We start from the raw sequence: 16,567 nt of genomic DNA on the forward strand, positions 1-16,567 counted from the left end.
AAGTGTGTACAGAAATATCTTAGGTTTTGTTTGTTGGTTTTTAAGAGTACCTGCCACCTCCAACAAATCCTCCACATCCCTACAACCCTAGGGTTAACACTCAGACAACTCAATTGCTTAGTCCCCAAAACAAGAAAAACTTCCCTCATTCCCCCAAAGATACAAGGAGTGAGTTATTACCCAAAGGGCTGGCCTACCCTGGAAATGGCTCTTTCCTCTTAAGAAATGGTATAAAGGAAAGAGCTTTCAGACTTAAGGCAGGAGAACACTGGGTTAAATCCTGCTTCTGACACTCCCTGGCTTTGGGGCTATGGATGTCACTCAAACTCTCTGAGTTCAGTTTCCTCATCTATAAAATGAGAATAATAGTGTCCATAGCACCTACCTCACAGGGTTGCTGTGAGGGTGGTGTGGATAACAATACCAAGATTTTGCAAACTTTAAGGCACTAAACATTTAAATGGAAGCTATTAGGATGATATCTTCTTCAATCCATGCACTTTAGTCATCTCTTTCTATTTCAATACTTTTTATCTAACACAAAAATTTTCTGGACTCAAAGGCCAACACCCCCGCCCCCAAAATAAAATGAAAATGAAAATGAAATAAAAAGATTTCACAATCACAGAAGTACAGTTCCAGTTGTACGCACAGATTTCTGCTTCATTTACCCAACACCCTCAGGCACATCAATATCTACATACTATAATAATACATTCTAATCCCAATTTGGGAGGACTACCTGGAAAACAGAGGAGTGCTGAAAACAATATTCCTGGTCCCAAATTAAACCGCCAGGGAGGAGACCTCTGAGAAGCAAAGGTAATAAGCTTGTTTTGGCTGGTCCTCTAGTGGGTGAAAGGCCATGAGGCCTGGGGCATTAACGACTGAGTTGTCTAGCCCATACAACAGATTGTGCACCTCAGGGTCAGTCTATGGCAGGGGTTCTTAACCTATTGTCTCTGAACTTTAAAAATATATATTTGAAAACTATTTGAACATATTCATTTCCTTTATAATCCTATATATTTTATTTTATGCATTTAAAATTAAATGAGAAGACGTCTAAAAGCTTCATCAAACTGACAAAGGAAGGGGTCCATGTTACAAAAAAAGTTAAGAGCCTCTGGCTCAAGTTCAGTCAATAAACATTAAGTACCTCATCTTTGCCAGGCATTGTGCCATACATTGGGGAAATGGAGAAAGGCAAAGAAAAGTCCACATTCTCAAGGAGCTCACAGTCTAATGGAAGAGACAACATGTACAAACAAGATAAAGACTGGATAAATGGGATATAATCAACAGAGAAAATCACTAAAATTAATAAAGACTAGGTAAATGCTCCTTTACCTGAAACTTGAAGGAAGCTAGGAGGCGAAGATGGCCAAGGCAAAAGTGTTTGTTATTCAACCTTTGTTTTCACCCCTCTTCAATGTCCCACTCTCTCCAGCATACCCTCTTGTACCCAGCTCCTCCAGCTGCTCAGTGGTCCCACACTGACTACTGACCCAAAAAAGCTTTCATGGTAACATTTCCATAGTCCTGAACGGCTCTCCTAGTTCTATATCTTTCCTTTAATGATAGGATATTTTTGTCCCATGTTCCATGCCTTAAGAGCTCCCCTATCTGCTATCTAATTTCCTAAATTAATTAGAGCAGAAGCCCTACACCAGAAGTCACCAAGGACAGGAATTGTAGAATTGATGGAAGAGTTGTTTTGTGGGAGGATGGCTTACAGAAGGGTTTTCAATACCCAACATCACATTACATCACGTGCCTGTTCCCTATATACACTTGGCCAGCCCTGGTACATTTTATGACAGGAGTTCTTAATAAAAATTTCTTTATTTCATCAAGCTTATGAATTCCTTCTCAAAACAATATTTTAATGCATAAAATAAAATATGTAAAATTACAAAGGAAATACATATTACCATTATCAATTTTTTTTAAAGTTCATGGACCCCAAGTTAAAAATCCCTATAGGTTAAAAATATTCTATTGGAGAGTTGCCAAAGAAATGTCAAACACTATGGCAGATAAAAATTGCAGTATATTCTAAACAGAAGGAAGGAAAAATGTACCTCAATGATAAAAAATAAAAGTTTTCATACATAGTGGCTTGTTAGTATTCAGCATGCAAAAAACAAAAATAAAAATCTTTCCTATTATTCTAGGGAGGGTTCCATGATTGTATTTGTCACCAGTACAACCATTTCCAAACTTCCCCTTTCCAAATCCCTTTTCTCCCTCCCCATATTCAGATGTTTATCATCTTTTTGCCATTTCTTCCCTTTTCCTCTATAAAAATCTGCTTTAAGGGAATCAGTTATTTTATACCTTCCTGGGAATTCAACTCAGTGAATCAGACAGATAGAGCCTACTCAGACAATGCACTTGTGGGCCCTGGACAACTTTAGAAAAATGTGTGCCCTATGAGTAAGTGTCCACTGGAGGCTTTCAGCCTTCCATGCAACACATGTAACTTGCATTTATCACAAAATAAATAGCTATATGCCATGAAAGGCATAATTTTCTAGCTTTAAAAATTTAGAAAAAGCATTATTAAAGCAGTATTGTACCCCCCCACACACCTTTCCCCAACTCCTCTGCAATTAACATTCTAGGAAAAAATGTCTATACTTTCTATCCTTATTTTAAGATGCCATTAGATATAACATTATCAGAATTATTAGTCTCCCTGAAGTGTAAAGGGAGAGCCAAAATTACCAGTGTCAAAAGGCTGTAAAATCATGCTCTTATAGGCTATTCTGAGTGTGTGTGTGTGTGTGTGTGTGTGTGTGTGTGTGTGTGAGACAGAGAAAGAAAGATGAAAGAGAGATTAAGAGACAGAAAGACAGAAAGAGAGAGAGAATGCTAGTGGAGAACAGAAGCAGAAGTATTCATGACTGTTATTCCTGGCAATAAACAACTAGGACAACATTCCTCAGACTCTACTATCTCAACACCTACAATTTGTGTGAGGAGCCTTCTGGGCCAGAAGACACCATCATCAGATGGTGAATGTCTAATACATTTACACTTGAAGATAATTTTTAACTTAAAATGAAAGGCTTTTCCTTTTATTAAAGGGTCTTGCTGGCAGCAACTACAGTAGGGAAGGTATGTGTTGAGGGGACTTTTCTCATTCCTGGTCCCCAAAACAACAACCACCACTTAAGCAGACACCTTCTTGGCCCACCAAAAGGCCTTTGATTCCTCCAAGGATCCTAGAATGAATATTCTGAACAGTGTCTTGGAGGGATTTAAGAGACTGGCCCAAGATTACACTAAGTAGCTAATGACAGAGATGAGACTAGATGGTTTCTAGTCTTATCTCTGTCATTAGCTACTTAGTGTAATCTTGGGCCAGTCTCTTAATCATTCTGAAAAATAATGACATTAAGCCAGATGATCTCTACATTCTCTTTTACTTCTTAAATTCTAAAAGCTTTCTGAATGATTTGGGACATCTTTTCTCAGTCTCTGAAACTGACTTGACAATTCTAAATGATATACTTCTCTACCTCCAAACCTCTCCAGATAAAATGCAATAAGATTTTAAGTGAACAGTTAAAAATACTTTCAAATACTAAAATATATGTGTGTATAGATATAGATATAGATATATGTATATTCTTCAATTCAGGTTTAATTCAAGGATTGGCTACACAGTACAATAGATTTGGAGTTAGATCACTAAATTGGAATCTCTGCCATGTAAATCCTGTGTAATTTTGAACAAGTTTCCCTCTCTGGGCCTCAGTTTTCTCATCTGTAAAATTAAAGAATTGGTTTAAATGACCTCTAAAGTTTCCCTCATACTAAACTAATGATTCTAATAAGTGACATAGTACCAAAAAATATCACTGATTTAACTCCATTTAAGAATAAGAAAAAACAGCTTTTGGTTCACTCCAAGAATCTGACAGAAAGGATTTCTTTTGGGATTAAAAAAAAAAAAAACTTTAGCGCAAAAGTCATCTCATAAATGTTTTACATGATTTTAAGAATGAAAACTTTCTAATGTCTACTAATTGTTACCCCATCCAGAAACTCAAATACATGTGCTTTCTTTCAGAATACTTATCACTTGAAAAACTGTCCTACTATATTTAGTATAAAATAAATATATCAACTGAAACATATGCATATGGAAAATGTTCTGAAAATGACATCTCCTTGTGAACATGAGCTTACCCTACTGGGAAAAAAAAGTGTATTCAGATCACTAGATACCAGGGGCAAGAAAGGTTATGTCTTTGTGGTTTTGAAGACAGACCAGGGAAGCCTCCAAAGAAGGGACAAAGCATGATGCATGTTTTAACTGCTGTGATAATTTGCTAGGAAAGGATGTGAAGGGTATAGCTTTCCTTGCTGTAGCATGCCATGTGTTACTGAATTAAATTACTGCCATGAAGTCTTCTAGTGGAGGAATGTGTAAACAGGCTATATATCCTTGCATCAGTTCCCCAGAATGTTGCACAACACAAAATGCCTCTCGATGTGTCATTTCCTTCTTGGCCATCTTCCCGGCTCCTGACAGTCAGTCAACAAAAAAAAAAAAAAAAAAAAAAAAAAAAAAAAAAAAAAGGAAAGAAAAGAAAAAAAAGAAAAAAGAAAGAAAGGAAGAAAGGAAGAAAAAAAGAAAAAGAAAAAAGAACCCTAAAGAGATTTAAGCTGTTCTACTCATAAGCACATTCCCCCAACATCAGACATAATCTCCCCCACCACAAAAAAAAGGGAGGTCCACCTCCTCCTTCCATTTTCCTCCTGGAGAAAAGATGGGGGGGGAAGGACGGCATGTGGGAAAGGAGGGGGCAGGGAGCGCTTTTAGAATTACTATGGTAGCAAGTCTAAAAGACAATATCCTTATATTCTAAAAACAACAAGAACAACAACAAAACCTTCACACATTTCTATATGTTTTGTAAGTTGGCTGGTCAAATGAAAAACATCCATTGCAGACAAACTCCGATTCATCCGTGTTGATATGGAGGACATGAAGAGTACAAAATTTGCCTCAGCCCAAAGTGCCCTCATACACCTCATGGGCAGTGACAACAAAGAAATCTGTCAGGAAATCAAAGTTTCTTCTGCTAACATCTATTAGTCAGTGTCTTCAGAGGTACAGCCCAAGTAATAGGATTTCCAAACTAATTCTGCAAACAGAAAGACTCTTGATGCTGGATCTGTTCTAGGCCTGCCCTCAGCCCTTGGTAGCCTCTTCCTTCATCCCTCTATCCAACACATCTTTACTTATTCTCTGCCTTACCTCACATGTTGTCAGGCTTTAAATAAGCCTCAATCAGTGATGAGCAACCAAAAGCCCTTACTGAAAGTCTAAAAATTTCAACTATCCCACAGGACTTCTGGAGCATCACAAAAAGGGAAGAAGGATTATGATTGAATTTCCACAGGTAGCATCTGAAATAAGGAGTAGAAATTACTTAATCCTCAATCACCTTTATTCCCTACCTATCACAAAGATATTAACATGAATAAAATTAAATAGAGATAAATGTAAACTTCTATCCCAAGGTCCAAAAAAGTTAAATTGTACAAAAATGAGAAATGTCACACATTTATACAGAGTGAGAAAAAATAACATGAAACATATCAGATTATAAACTCGATGAGTAACAATAACAATTGCTAAATTGTGACATAGTAGCAAAAATGTCAAGGGGATCTTAAGCACATTAATGAATGCATGAAATTTGAAACAAGGAAGAAGACAGGTTCTTTGTATGCTGCTCTCATTTTAAAATATGGTTGCCATATTTTAAGGACATCAATCAGTTAACCACGTTTAGAGTAGAGGGTCCAGTATAGGAAGAGAATTAGAAATCATTCCATGGGAAGACAATCTGAAGGAACTGAGAATGTTTAGACTAGAAACAAACAAACAAAACTAGAGAAGATGATAGCCATCTTCAAATGACATTTGAAGAGGGGATTAGACTTGTTCTGCTACGTCCCAAATGGGGAACTACAAGCAATTGTAGTAGAAGTTGCAAAGAAGTAGATTTCAGTGCCACATAAAGAAAAATGTCTAACATTTGGAGATATCTGAAAACGGATTGGCTACTAATGAGATAGTAAGTGTCCCACCATGGAAGGCCTTGTAATAAAGGCTTCTTTCAGATATAGTAGATAGGAAACTACCTTCTATAAGAAGCCCTTCTCACTCCCCCTTCATCTTAGTATGAGATCACCTCTGATTTACTCTGTGTGTGTGTGTGTATGTGTGTGTGTGTATCTTGATAGTACATAGTTGTTGGAATATTCTCCCCCATCAAACTGCAAGCTTTGTGAGAAGGGGCTGTTTCTGCTATTTTTTACACAGAGAGCCTAGAACTTTATGTAAGTGCTTAACGAAGTTTGCTGTCTCAACTTCCAAAACTGAAATTCTACAAAGGGAGGTACACTGTAGAAAAATGAGACAATGCCTTACTTAAACTTTTCTGCCTCAGAACTCAACATTTAAAACAGTAAACCTTACTTCTCTTTCTGAAAATGTTTCCAGAATAGGGAGTAGAGAAAATTTCTCTGAGGAGTTAAGTAAATAATCAAAGACTAAGGGAGCTGAGCATGCAAGGGAATGAAAAAAATAATACACAGCGTCAGCTGAAACACTCAAGCTTCTTCCCCTAGCAATGCGAGCCAGGGCACTAAGGCAGTCCTAACTATAAAAACAATACCAAATACTTACCCTCCCAGGTGGCCTCCCACTCCCCTAAACTCTAGACCCATTTGAAAGTAGGGAAGACAGCCAAGCAGAAGCAATGTGGCAGCCTAAGCCTGGGACCATCAGCCTGAAGGAACAGAAAGAAGACAAGGAAAAGAAGCATTTGAAGAGTTTCATCTCTTCCATACAGATAGTACCGGGGGAGCAGAATAAGGACAAAGGGGACACAGCAGAGAAGGTGTAAAGAACAAGGGTTTTTTTTTTTGTCTCCTTTAGCAAGAAACATGATTCAGCTCCCCAAGGTACACATAAGAACTCTCAGATTCTAACTTGTCTATGCTGGGGATTATGCCAGAAAATATGTAAGAAAATGGGCATTTTCTAAACTAGAAGATATGAAAAGAATAAAGTTTCCAGTCCACTCCAAGAATGTATTACACTCTTCAAATTAATTGCTTGACATTTTGAGGGATCCAATGACCTCAAAAGGTATATAGAAAAAAATTGTATTCATAATGTTCAGTGTGTACCTTTTCCCCCAAGAAAATTAATCAAATTTAGTTCTTCAAATATAAAGTGGCACAAATAAGGCAAGAAGTAGCCAAAAGTGTTTGTTGAATAAATTTTTAAAATGGCTTCCACATTAATTGTGATGGTATAGCCCAGGTTCTTAAACTTTTCTACTCACAACTCCTTTTTGCCTGAGAAATTTTTATATAATCCCAGGTATATATGTATATAAAATAGGCATACAAATCAAATATTTACTGATAATAAATCATAATTTGTGACCCCCACATTCAGTTACAAGACTCCATGTGGAGTCACAAAACTACAGTATAAGAAACTGGAGTACAGTCAGAATAGGTCCACTATGACAGGAAAGGGAGATTTCTAAAATCAAGGAAGGGAGGGAGGGAGAAAAGGGGTGGAGTTATGACTTAGAGAAGTATGTTCAATTGAAATTTGGAATGTAAGGAATAAAAAAAAAAATTAAAGATGGAGATAGAAAAGGAATGGAACTTAAAAAAAAAAAAACTTCTATATTACCAATAGAGGCAATATTCTCTAGTGATTCCCTGTTATTTCTTGCCTGGAAGGTCAAAAAATGGCCTCCTCTTTTTTGACATTTAAAGCTATTCATAATTCCTCCTTTCCTATCTTTCCTATTGTCCCAGCTTTCTTACTCTTTATTGCCTTTCACAGACTCTACAATTAGAGAGGCCTACCTGTATCAAACAGGATGCTCCATCTTCTATCTCTGTTCCTTTATATTGGCTGCCTCCTACCTGTGGAATGATCTCCACCCTTCATCACTGCTGTCTCCTGGCTTCCTTGAAGCTTCATAAGTCCTACCTCTGCAAAATATTTTTGTGATTCTTTGCATCCTGAGGGATTAGCACAATGCCTAGCACGCAGTAAGTGCTTAACAAATGCTTGTTGAAACAACTGATTTGTGGATAAAGTCAGGAAGACTTGAATTCAAAATATGCCCCCGACATGAAATAATTTTATAAGTCTAAAAAGCCACTTTAGCACTTTAAGCCTCAGGCAAGAATGTTCCTAGTACTTAATTATGTCATAGACAGAGTGTTAATATGAAAGAAAGGTGGAAGAACATGCCCGTTCTATATTGGATTGCTAGGGGAAGGGAGAGGGGGAAGAGAGGGAGAAAATTTTGGAACACAAGATGAATATTGAAAACTATCTTTGTAGGTATTTGGAAAAATAAAATGCTATTGAAATTTTTTTTAAAAATAGTGGAAGAAGTTTTTAAAATGGAGAGATTTCTCATGCTGACAAAACCCTTTATGAAAGACTCTTACTATATTTGATACTTCCATACTGACAAACTACACATTCTGCGACCAAACTTCTCCTTCCTCATGGGAATTCTTTAAAGCAGGCAGAGATGGAACCAGGTGCTTAACCAAATTGTAGACTGCTAACAGAAACTTAGGTCTAACCCAGTAAGAGATCTTTTGTGACTTTACTGCTCTCCCCGCTAAAGATGGCTCCTGCAGGAAAGCACCCGCTATCGATTCTCTCAAGTTAATTTGCCAACAAAAGGTCAAAAAGTCTTTCCTGAAAACAAGACTTACAAATTTGGAATCTTCAGCATGATGTCATGTCTTAAAATGATAAGCTGGCAAAGAAAGTAAATGACATTCTGTAAAGATGTGCACCGTTTTCATGTTTACGCTACTTAAGATGAAGGTCCTAATAAGTCATCGGCTGTGTTCCTTTAAAGGGAAGTTTTATAACTGAGATGAATCACAACTGCAAAAGATCAAAGTAAAAAAACATCAATGATGCCATGGGGTACTTTTTAATCTTGTAATGAGTGATGATCATGTGCTCTTATGAAGTTAGTCCAACTGCCAACGCCAGATGTGTATATTAAGAAAAGGAGTTGTTTGTGAAGTGACAACACCGGTTCAGCTGCCAGAGACAGAAAACATAGAAGGATGAAGCCCTTCAGATTTCTAACTAAAAGGATCTCAACAGATGTGACAATAGGCCAGACCTCAGAGAGAGGGCATTGTTTGGCTGAAGTATCCCCAACTGCAAGGAACTTTGTATGTGTTTTGTTTTGTTATAACAGAATCATAATTATCTATTCCACCTTGCTTCCCCCAGGCCACGTGGATGCAAGCTTAAGGCATTATTTATATCACTGATTAGTGTCATTTAGTAATGTGCAGAAATTGGAGCTGACTGTCTCACTAGGAGAAACAAACATTTGTGCAAAACCCATAGTATGGGAAGTCTGCTTTAAGAAGTTATTAGTCTCTTAAAAGTGACATCTCATCAAGAGAATTTGAAGACTTACTATAAAGAAACTTCCAAAACAACAAGATATTTCACCTGTCATATGCAAAAGTGCTGATGAAAAAAAAGAAAATATGTACCAACCAAAACTTCATCTCTGATTCTCTACTTAAACAAAGGCTGGATGGAAGAGCAGATCAGATAAGTGGAAGCTTTCAACAGATAGTCAAGATGTTTTAGGTAAAAATGACATTTAGTAATACTAAATTAGGAGTGTGAAATCCTTAGGTGGTTCAGCCCATCAGAATATAGTAGTTTCTGTGGGAAAAATTTCCACTTAAAAATAAAAATCCTATATTTTTTAAAAATCTGAAACTCTGTTATTAGTGGACTCCTCTTTTTCTCAGGGAATTCCTCATTAAAATTTTTTCTACATCCTCTTCAAGAAAGTACTACTAAATTAGGTAATCTGAATTTTGGAGGGCTCTAAACCACTTAATTTAATACTCGATGAACTCTCTCTAAAACAAAATATTACTTAATTCATTGTAGAAAAACATAAATGACTTTCCACCTTAAGACGCCTTAAATCTTTGAAATTAAAGAAAGTGAGGTTTGTCCAGAAAAGCTAAGGCTAAGGGGAGAGGGAAGACAGAAAAAAGGATGAGTACAATGCTGAGTAATCTATAGATGGAAAAGCTGATCCTATTTAAGGTGCCTTCTGATGTTGGAGTCATCCAGAAATTTATTCTGAATTTGCTGAGTCTTCAATTTCCACTTCCTGCTCTCCTCCTGAAAAGTATTCCATGACATCATGAACAGGACATCCAGTTATCCATAGACACTTCTTGGATTTCCATGAATTATCATTCAGGAATGTTGGAGTAGGAATTTAGTTCCTCATTCCATTTCTGGGTCCTTGCTATGAATCCCATAAGTTGATGCCAAAGTGACTGCTTACACACCCAAACCTTAATTTTCTCAATAGAGCATTTTCCAGTTTGAAAGTACTGGTTTCCTTGATAAACATCAACTAATTAATTACCACAACAATTTAGGACTGTGGGTTTTAAAGTTGGAAAGGGTGGTCTACTTCACCCCTTTCACTTCTATAAATTAATAATACTGTCCTCATTTCACAGAGAAAATAAGTAAATTTCCCACAATAACAAAATAATATTGAAAAGCAATCATTGGTGGTAGAACTGTGAACTGATTTAGCCATTTTGGAAAGTAACCCATAATTACTCCCAAAGAGTTATGAAACTGTGTATATACCCTCTAACCCAGCAATACTGCTATTAGATCTGTTTCCCAAGGTGATCAAGGAAAAAGGAGAAAAAAATCAAATATCTTCTAAAATATTCCTAGTAGAACTCCCTTTGTGGTGGCAAGGAACTGGAAATTATAAGTTGTGGTATATAATTGTGATGGACTAATGTGCCAAAAGAAATCATGAGCTGTTTGATTTTAGGACAATATGGAAAGATTTGCATGAAATAATAAAAAGTGAAATGAGTAGAGCCAAGAGAACACTGCATATAGAAATATGCAGTAACAGCAATATTATTCAAAGAATAAATATGAATGTCTAAGCTATTATGAGTTATAGGATATTCAAATCAACTACAGAGGATTGATGAAGGAAGCTGTGTCTACCTCCAGAGAAAGAAATGCTATACAGATTTATAGTTTCACACAAATACATATATGTATGTGTTTGCATGTATGTATGTATGTGTGTGTATACATACATATATATATATATGTATGTATACACACACATATATCTGTCACATGTTAGTTTTTTCCAGTGAAGAGTTGGGAAGAAGGAAAGGAAACATCTTAGAATTTAAATGTAACAAAAACAACTTTTTTTAAAGCACTCATATAAAAAATGAACTCCTATTCATTTCCCCTAAAACCACTGCCTTCTCATCTTTTGTCATGTCCAGAAAAATTGATCCCAGTTGAAAGCATACTTATCTTTTCTTGTATTTATCTCCTCAGTACTCTAATTACTAATATATATGTACTCATCCTTTATACTGTTTTCCCCAAAATCAAGACAGGAAGCATAAGGTCAGTAAGACACACCTATTTAAGAACAAAGATTAAAAGAATAATAAGCACCCTACTTTATGCATGTGACAAGTGAACTTCCCTGCTTCACCAGAACTTCAGGGTTAGATAAAATGGGCAATTCGATACCCTCCAACACAGGTGGTCATCCCTGGCCACCTTATCAAGGAAAGCCCTAGGCCCATTCAGATAAGAATCCTGAAGCTGTCCTCCATTCATCTACATGGCAAACCTCCATTGCACGTCTAACCACCTTGGGCTCCTACAAATATGTGGGTCATCCACCTCTGAATAGGAGGATCCCAAGCTGAAAAGGCAGAGTTAGCAATGACCCAACTTTGTGAACTTGGAAGAACGCCATGCACATGAAAGGAGAAAACAAAAACCTCAAAGACTCAATTTTGAAGCAGGAAACCTCCCCAGCCCAGGCAAGCCGACAGCCTTCATGAAGAGACACAGCAGCCACAGGAGGAGAGCTATGTGGTCATTCTCACTACTCAAGGAGATGCTATGTGGTCCTAAAAGGAACAAGATCTTGCCAGATTCTGTTCCCCCAGTTCAGGAGAAGGAAAGGTGATCAGTTTTTGCCAGTTAGGCAGGTAGGCTGCTCTGTGTCAAATAATTCTTTCAATTGTACCTCTGACACAAATTAAACTCTCTAAGAGCAACAGCTCTATCTCACATGCATTTGTTCATCAAAGGCAGAGTGGTAAAAGTGATGCTTCCATTGACATGATTTTTTTTAATGTGGTTTGTATATCAAATAGTCTTTAATCTCTAAATATGTTTAAATACAGATAGGCCAAGTTCTACTCAGTTGGCTGGAGTATTTTTGAAAAATCTTCTTTAATTTAGATTAAGGGGAAAAAATGCACATTGGCCCAAGTAGAGTATGTACATAATGTAAAAATGATTGCTGGTTAAAGCTGCCGGATGCCCAGACAGACAAATAAACCAAGACAGATTAAACCAAGTCAGACTCTATCTGTTAGCAGAAGCTATCTATAACAATTACTGGAACATGACCAAACAACTGTGTTGTAACAATCAAGCAAGTTATCATTTGCAAATAAATTTTTTATAATTAAGGAGTGTGCTCTTTATAAAGGGAATGAGTGGGCGAAAAGAAGAGTTAAAACACATTCTTAGGCCATGGGAAACATATACAAGTGCTTTTGACTGAGCCCAAGATTTTTTAACGGTTTGTTGTTTTTCCACCATGGGGTCCTAGAGATCTAGATACTGAAATTCTTATAAAACTTATTTCCATCTACAGAATGATTATGAATTCACTTCCCAGTGTTTCAGAAGCATTAGCTACCTTGTGGAAAGGTACCTTTCCACAAGGTAGGATGATGATTTTATTTCCCACTAACCAAGAAGGTTGTCTAATTCTTCTACCACTGAAGTTAGAGGGAAATAGTGTATTTGGTAAAGAAATCACACATCTCAAACTATGTGGCCAAGGAAAAATTCAATATCCTCATTCAGGAGTATATATTTTCCACATATCTATATGTATTATCACTGTATTGAACAGAAAAGCAAGTACTTACTTCGAGGTTCCCGAGGCCCATCTACTGTAACCTTAATAGCTCTGTGGTAGGTGGCAACTTGGGGGGGATTTGTGAAGACAGTTATTGTCAGGGTGAAACTCTTTCCTGCAGATGGAAAGACAGAATAATCCATAATAAATACAAGAAAGAAGCCCTTGTCAATGTTAATACAGCTATAAAGAGTTTCAAAGTGCAATTTTCCCCCCAATTCTAAAGACAACATTATACAGTAGAAACAGCAGAATTTAGAAACAAAGGCCTTTGGTCCCTAGGTCAGAATCCCAGCTCTTCCACATGAGATATTTTGTTTAGCCACTCTTCTCTGTTTCTTCATCTCTAAAAAGAGGAGGTTATATTAAGGAGAGGACCTGGAAGCTAAAAGGAAAAAAAAAACACCCAAAAACCAAATTCTACAGTTTACTGATCTCTGATTATATGGAAATGTGCTCCTGTGGTCCAAACCCAAGACAAAGCATTTCTAATTCTCAGTTCTAAACCCTTTCTCTGCTGCAGTTTTAAACAGTCACTAAACTTGTCTGTCGACAAAACACTAGCCTCAGCATTAGACATGACTGCCTTGATCCACCGTGTAACATTAAGAGCAAGGCAGTTCCAGGTTTTAAAAGTGCTGAGCAGTAGCAATAATGGTAATAAAAACAAAAGCCACAGTCCACTCTTGGAGTTTTCTCTTCCTTTCGGCTTTCTGTAACATCAGGAACACATCCAAATCCAGACAATTTTAGAAGCCTTTATTTAGGTTTGGGTCACAACCCTATGAGAGAACAATAGTAAATCATTGTTGATTATGTTATTTACTTCACATGGCTTTAACATTTCATTTGCTTAACTGACTACAATAAGAAGATGAAAGAGTCAAGTTCTTATGGGAATCATTTTAACAGGGAGCTAGTGTCTCCTGTCCTGGCCTTAATGTGCCTGTGGTATGATGATGATTTCATCATTACTGGAACAAAGTTTTCCTCCACCCCCAACTCCCCCCCCTTACATATGTCCCCACTATTAAGTCTTGAAATAATTCTCTGACAGTGGCTTATTGTGTGCCAGATATATGTGGCATCCCCCAAATGTACATTTGAATTTTAACTTTTAGGAGGGGGCCCCCACACTTTGTTGAAATATCACAACTGATGATTCAGATTCCTAGGCAGAAGGTGATGAAAAGGAGCAAAGAAAAGACAGGGGAAATTGCGATATGAGCTCTGAATGGATGTTCTCCCCATAAGAAGACACCAGCCTCTGTTATGCAGACTCACTGACAGTTGTAATCTGTTAGATATGCAACGGTTAGTAATGTCAGATAGTCAAAACTGCAAACTGTTAAAAGACAGGAAAGGGTAGGCGTATAAGAGTGACTCAATAAAACATTCAGCAATCGGAGGCCTCGCTGCCCACTGAGATGGCTTCTGGACCAGAACCTTTCAAAAATCTTTTTTTTTTTATTTTTTTATTTTTTTTTTTTGGACCGGGGATTCTTTTCCTTCACTGAGCTCTGGGAGCATTAAATCAAAACACAAATCTTAAACAATATGTAGCAATGCAAAACTTAATGCAATCTTTTCAAAGCCTAATATGGAACAGGTTATATATAAGGCTTAATGCAGAACAGGTCTTTGGCTGTCAAGTCTAGTGACTGGGTTTTCTTTTCAATCCAGGCCGTTGGAGGTTCCTAAAATCTGTTTAAGACACACATCATTTGTTATTGAGCATGTGGCTTTAGGTCTCCTAAGCTATATTTTTTCCAATGACTAAAAAAAAAATGGAGACTATTGCTCAGGAATAGTAAAGAATCTTTAAGAAGTAGAGAAATGTGCCCCATTTTATTTGTGTGTTTGAAATGAATAAATGCAAAAATCTAAAGCAAGATGTTTTGGGGGGAGGGCTGAAGAGGGTTCTGAGACATTTGGGGTTAAGTGACTTTCCCAGGTTCACACAACTAGCAAGTGCTAAGTATCTGAGGCTAGATTTGAACTCAGGCCTCCCTTTACAGCCCACTTTATCTACTGTGCCACCTAGCTGCTCTAACACCCACTTTTTTTCCTGAGGCAATTGGGGTTCAGTGACTTGCCCAAGACTTTTGACTCAAATCCACAAATCTTTAAATTTCACCATCCTGGCTCATATTATAGTTCAACTGCAATTTCTAAACATTAGCAATATCTGATGGCTTTTGGAGAAAAATTGTTTTGATTTTTATAGCACTGATCTCAAAAGTCTACAACACTACTAGGCATATGCCCTAAAAGTATAAAAGTCCAAAAGAAAGGATCCATATTTTGCAATATATTCATGGCAAAAATATTAGAAACAATATAGATGCTATTGATCAAGATATAGCTGAGCAAAGTGTTGCATGTACACATTATGGTAAATTAGTGTCCTGGAAGAAATGACAAATATGAGGAATGATTTAAACAAAGTGATGCAAAGTAAGGAGAACCAAGGGAACAAAATAGACCATATCTACAATAATGCCAATGAGAATAATTCTAAAAGTAAGCGGATTATGAGTAATCAGAATAATCAAACTTGATCTTGTAGAACAGATAATGAAATTGATTTCCATCTTTTAAATAACAGTAGTTTACTAATAACAACAATAATAACAGCAACATATATGTGTGTGTATATATACATACATACATAATATATATATATATATATATATATATATATATCTACACATGATGCTTAAAAGTTTGCAAAGCACGTTACAAACATCTCATTTGATCTTTACACTAAACTTGGTAGGTAGGTGCTACTATTATTTTCATTTTATAAATGAAGAAACAGGCAGGCAAAGGTCAAGTGACTTGCCAAGGATAACAAAAGCAAGTGTTTGAAGCTGTAGTTGAATACAAGTCTTCCTGATTCCAGATCCAGCTTTCTGTCACCTGTGCCATCCAGAGAAGAGAGGAGGGAAAGGATTTACAGGGGCAGACTGTTGAATATATTAAACAAACATGATCACTCAGTTGTGACAATTATTATTTTTCTTTTTTTTTTGCAAAAGAAGGGGTGGGGTTTTTTGAGGGGGTTGTTTGTTTTGCAATGTGGGGTAGGGAAAATAAAACATTTATAAAAAGCTAGGGATATACCCTAAATAATCTTTAATTCTGTTATTAACTGTGATAGGCCTCAATTACAAACTTAGACAAACTTGTTTTGAACCCATTTGTATTTTGAACTCTTGTGATTCCATTTTAAGATTTAAAAGTATTATTTTTCCTTTAATTCAAAGGCAACATTCTATGCAAAAAAAGAGAATCTATACTATTCCAGATATTTACTCTGCAACTTAAAAATGAACACAAATTTTCAAAGTGAAACCAGGTTCCTATAATGCCCCAGTTTATCCTTCTCAAATAAAGAGGTGGGTAGTGGTTTGGGGGAAGAAATAAGCATTTAAATTACAACTGTTAAAATCAAATCCCAAAGAACAAGATGT

The 16,567-nt window shown here is 36.7% G+C and overlaps 1 protein-coding gene across 1 annotated transcript in view; it reads right to left on the minus strand.

Annotated features, from left to right (window-relative positions):
* The window catches only part of RUNX2 (RUNX family transcription factor 2), a 256,627-nt gene that overhangs the window by 130,736 nt on the left and 109,324 nt on the right, over positions 1 to 16,567 (minus strand). Inside the window, exon 4 of the mRNA XM_074310757.1 lies at positions 13,102 to 13,206. Within this exon, the coding sequence (XP_074166858.1) occupies positions 13,102 to 13,206 (105 nt within the window). The remainder of the gene's footprint in view (positions 1 to 13,101; positions 13,207 to 16,567) is intronic.

Source organism: Sminthopsis crassicaudata, chromosome 4, assembly GCF_048593235.1.
Source record: "Sminthopsis crassicaudata isolate SCR6 chromosome 4, ASM4859323v1, whole genome shotgun sequence".
Classification (NCBI taxonomy): domain Eukaryota; kingdom Metazoa; phylum Chordata; class Mammalia; order Dasyuromorphia; family Dasyuridae; genus Sminthopsis; species Sminthopsis crassicaudata.